Source organism: Diachasma alloeum, unplaced genomic scaffold, assembly GCF_001412515.2.
Source record: "Diachasma alloeum isolate Michigan unplaced genomic scaffold, Dall2.0 Dall_scaffold_01675, whole genome shotgun sequence".
NCBI lineage: Eukaryota > Metazoa > Arthropoda > Insecta > Hymenoptera > Braconidae > Diachasma > Diachasma alloeum.
The window spans coordinates 945-5,350 of record NW_021681769.1 but is presented as its reverse complement, the minus strand read 5'-3'; the positions used below and the strand labels follow the sequence as shown (position 1 = coordinate 5,350).

At 39.2% G+C, this 4,406-nt stretch overlaps 1 protein-coding gene across 1 annotated transcript; it reads left to right on the top strand.

Annotated features, from left to right (window-relative positions):
• The first annotated feature begins 251 nt into the window (after positions 1-251).
• LOC107046672 lies at positions 252-2,959 on the top strand. The gene is made up of 3 exons (XM_015269344.1): positions 252-668; positions 1,092-1,236; positions 1,657-2,959. The coding sequence occupies exons 1-3, from the start codon at positions 449-451 to the stop codon at positions 2,909-2,911; spliced, it is 1,620 nt and encodes a 539-aa protein (XP_015124830.1). The 5' UTR covers positions 252-448; the 3' UTR covers positions 2,912-2,959.
• The last annotated feature ends 1,447 nt before the right edge of the window (positions 2,960-4,406 follow it).

Sequence of the window (4,406 nt, the reverse complement as noted above, 5' to 3'; positions counted from 1 at the left end):
TTACAAATTAAGACAATAAGAAGTTGTATGAACGAAAATGGCATAATCAAGCGGATGAGTGACTGCAAAGGAGGTTTCATGTTGGATTTAAGATTGGGAACGCTTCCCTGTTATCGACTGTTTCCATGGTAATATATGAAAATTTCTTTTCCCACAGAGCCGGCCTCTCGATTAGTTCATGCGCGCCACCGCTACGTAATTCTCATTGAACAGTTCCCATAAGCCTGAGCAATCTCCCCTATTATCTCTGGTTTACATTGCCGTTGCAGATCTCCCAATTCGCGATCGCAAAACCGCCGTCGGCGCCATGGCCAAAAATGCGCGACCTTGGAGAACTACTAACTTGCGGAGCTGCTCAGAACCCTAACCTCAAATAGTGCTGAAATGTATAGTTGTTTCAAGTATAAGCCGTGAATTAAATTTTGATCTTATAACCTACCGATTGTTTATGAAAATGGCACAGAACAATTATCTCAAGAATTCGAAAAGAGGATGCTGTGTTCCACAGTGCAAAGTTAAGGATAACCTGAATTTAAGTTTCCATAGTTTTCCATCCGATTTAATTTTACGGAACAAGTGGATGAAAGCATTGAAACTGAGAGGAATTTACAATGAAAACATGAAAGTTTGCAGTCAACATTTCTCTCTTGACGATTATATAAAGCGGCGTAAGTATTTCATGTAGAGATGAATATTCTATAATGAAATTAGCCGAGTCGGTTGAGTCCATTTTTTGTTGAATATCTCGTAACCGAAAGCAAGTTAAACAATGTTGGTAATCAACTTTTTTAGCTCTTGTTTTCTACCTCTTCATAGCAATTCCTCTAAATTTCTTAGATTTGTAAGAGACCCCATTTTGAAATCAAGTTAATACATCTCGACGGATAATGGTAAATGAACTTGTCTTAATTGGAAGTCAATCATCATTATTACGTTCTAATTACGAGGGTAGGCTGGCTTATAATACTATGACATCAATAATCATTTGATTTACCATTAATAATAGAGTTATCTGGGAGAAGAGAATGATTGAATATTTACATTGGTAAGTACATTCAAACAGTTGATAAATGCTGTCTTTTCGATTATAGATGATGGATGCATCCCGAAGAATCGGAGATTGAAAAAAAATGTAATCCCATCATTTAATTTCCCGTCTTCAGCATCAAGTTCAAACAGTCTTTGTGATCAAGGAGATCTGGTGTTTACATCAATTTCCTACGGAAATTCTAAGAGGTAATGTTCTATTTTCTATGTTGTGTTTATCGACTTTTCAATGTGAACTCGTGAGACTCATAGATTCGAGCTCATGGGTCGCATTTGTCTAGGAATGCTTTCAACTACTCAACTACTGACTGTAAAATGGCCTTTTCCTATTTTTCACTTCCATCCAACCGTTCAACTATAATCGTGGTTTAAAATTTCTATCGTTGAACACAATTTGTTGTTCCTGATGCAAAAAAATATAGATTAATTTTTGCCTCTCTGAACTCGTTACCGGACGCCAGCTTTTTCTATATGGCTGCTTGCATCCCAGGGCATGAGTAGTTGGAACGATCGCTGTAGAAATTCAGAACCTTGACATTTTAACAGTTCCGAGTTTACATTCTCGTTCTCATTCTCATGATTTCAATATTACTGATTTCTTCAAACCAGATATCAAGGTCAAGAACATGTGCGAGACCACATGATGCATGATGTCAGGGAGCTAGACGAAGAGACGAATTGTATTGGAGAGTCTGGGACTGTATTGCCAGTAGCCAGTAGTGATTTAATGTTCGAAAGGGATGCAACCTGGCAGACTTGTGTCATGAATGAGGATGTAGCCGTGCAGGTGGACATACAAAAACCAAAAATGGATTCAGCTAGTCAAGCATGTGTCCTAACTTGCGTCGCAGCTGTCAGCACCAGCATCGTCAAAGTAGATGCAGGGGTTCAAGTAAATCTTCTTGGAATAAAAGCTATTCATAAAGAAACACAAACAAACAACGCAACAGTAGATCAATTCATCGAAGGAGACGAGAAAGTGTTAAATGCGTTCACTGGTCTATCCACTTTCAGAATCTTGGCTTTGTTAACCCTGTGTGTCACTCAATTACGGATGAGAGTTAATCCAACTGTAAATGACTGTCTTACCGTACGAGAAAAAATCATCCTCGTGTTTATGAAATTGAAAATAAACTTATCGTATATTGGGTTATCGGCTATATTTAAGGTTTCACCAAATACATGTAAAAATTATTTCATTAATACGATCAATGATTTAGCACACGTGTTAAAAACCGTTGTTAGATGGCCCGAAAAAAAAGAAATTTTACAAAATCTCCCAAAGTGTTTCGAAGGGTACCGTAAAACTAGGGTAGTACTGGATTGTACCGAAATACCAATTACTAAATCTAAGTGTTTAAAATGTCGATTCCCAACTTATTCGCATTACAAAGGCAGACAGACAATCAAGTTTTTACTCGGTATATCACCTTCAGGACTTATATCTTTCGTCAGTAAAGCCTATGGTGGTCGAGCTTCAGATAAACAAATATTTTCCCGATCTAAAATCTTGGAAAAAATGATTCCATCCATTGATAGTGTAATGGTAGATAAGGGTTTTCTCATTGATGCTGAGTGTGCTCGTTACGGGATAGGATTAATACGACCGCCGTATTTGAGAAAAAATAGACGTTTTACGAGAGCAGAAGCTGAATCGACTGCACGCATTGCTGCTGCACGTGTTCATGTAGAACGCACAATCCAGAGAGTAAAAATCTTCAAAATCATGGAAGGGATTCTGCCCCAACATTTGGTTAAATACTCCGATGATATCATGACCGTCATATGTGGAATCACAAACTTGAGCCGTCCAATTCTGAGTGCTGATAAATTCTCAGTCGTGATTGAACAGCCAAAATGTTAAAAATACTCTTATTTGTATTGTAACTGTAAATAAATTCGCCCATATTCATATGAGTAATTCATTTTAATCCCTCCGACTAATTACATAACGTGTACGGTGGCAATTAACTTGTCGAGAATCCAACGTTCTTAAGGGTTAACCACTCTTAAGGGTCAAAGGGGGGAGGGGTAATCATGGTGGTGTAAACGGGAGAGAGGAGCGTAGTAATCAGGAGGATTAACTCTGTTCTCAATGTTTAAGCATTGCTGTGGATCAAACGAGAAAGACCGACCGAGTGATCACAAAGGCCAATTTTCCAATGGTGAAACTGGAATGATGAACAAGGTAACTAGAAAGATTGAAAGTTTCATCCCAGGAATCTTGAAGTTTTTAAGATTTGAATAGAAAAAACGAGAGATCACATGGATCAAACCAATAAGTGGAGTACTCATACGAGTCACATGGTCTGAGGAGGTAAGGATGATCCTTTAAAGTGGAGGGTATTAAAAAAATGAAGGCTATTTCATTGAAACCTTTCACCACATTGTTGAATTTATTTAGAATCTATTTACAGAATATTAAAAACCCCAGGTGCAGAATAACAATGAAAATAAATTGTGAAGGTGCTACTTACATATGAGTTCGAATGGGTCGTCGATAAGTTCAGTATTTTTTCCATATTGCCGACCAGCTGATCCCTGGCGGATGAGTCCGAGACCTATCCGAGAGTAGCTCCGACACTCGGAATGGACACTCATTCGACTCTCGGATTTTCGGAGGTTAGAGCAAAGAGGATAGACCTGAGTAGAGGCCCGGACCGGGGGGTTTGACTGACTCCAAAAATGTTAGTTGGTACCCCACGGGAAAGGCGGCGTCCGGGTCGAATTGTCGGTAAATGTGAGTCGGGTGCGTGAGTAACTCGGCAGTAGCAGTCCCGCATCGCGCTGTGACAGGGTCAGGTGCGGAGGGGGAATTTTGTCCTCCTTGTACTCAATGTTTACTGTATGTTTTTCAGTTGATTTATTCGCCGACTAATTAATATTAAGGGATGAAACAAAGACAGTTCAATGGAGAATTAAATTCCTCATCTATCAACCCCCGTTTCATGCCTTAATCTCTGCAATAAAAAAATTAATATTGCGACGAAAGTCACGGCGCTATAAGAAACCCAATGTTTTCTCGGCGCAGAGTGACTCTCCAATAATTCGCCCGCTAATTAAAAAATCGTCTCTCCCCTCCTAATTAACAATAAGGAATGAAACCAATGCTGTTCGATGGAGAATTAAATTCCCCATCCTTCAACCCCCGTTTCATTCCTTAATCTCTGTAATAAAAAAATAAAAACTGCGACGAAAGTCGCGGCGCTATGAAAAACTCAATGGTTTCTCGGCGCAGTGACTCCCGACAACTCGCCCGCTAATTCAAAAATCGTATCTTTTCTCCTAATCAATATTAAGGGGTGAAACCATCACTGTTCGATGGACAATTAAATTCCTCATCCATCAACCCCCGTTTC

Coding starts and splice junctions, on each gene's coding strand:
- LOC107046672 (XM_015269344.1), top strand. CDS start 449: ATGAAAATGGCACAGAACAATTATCTCAAGAATTCGAAAAGAGGATGC. Junction 669..1,091: donor TGACGATTATATAAAGCGGC/GTAAGTATTTCA, acceptor TTTCGATTATAG/ATGATGGATGCATCCCGAAG. Junction 1,237..1,656: donor TCCTACGGAAATTCTAAGAG/GTAATGTTCTAT, acceptor TCTTCAAACCAG/ATATCAAGGTCAAGAACATG.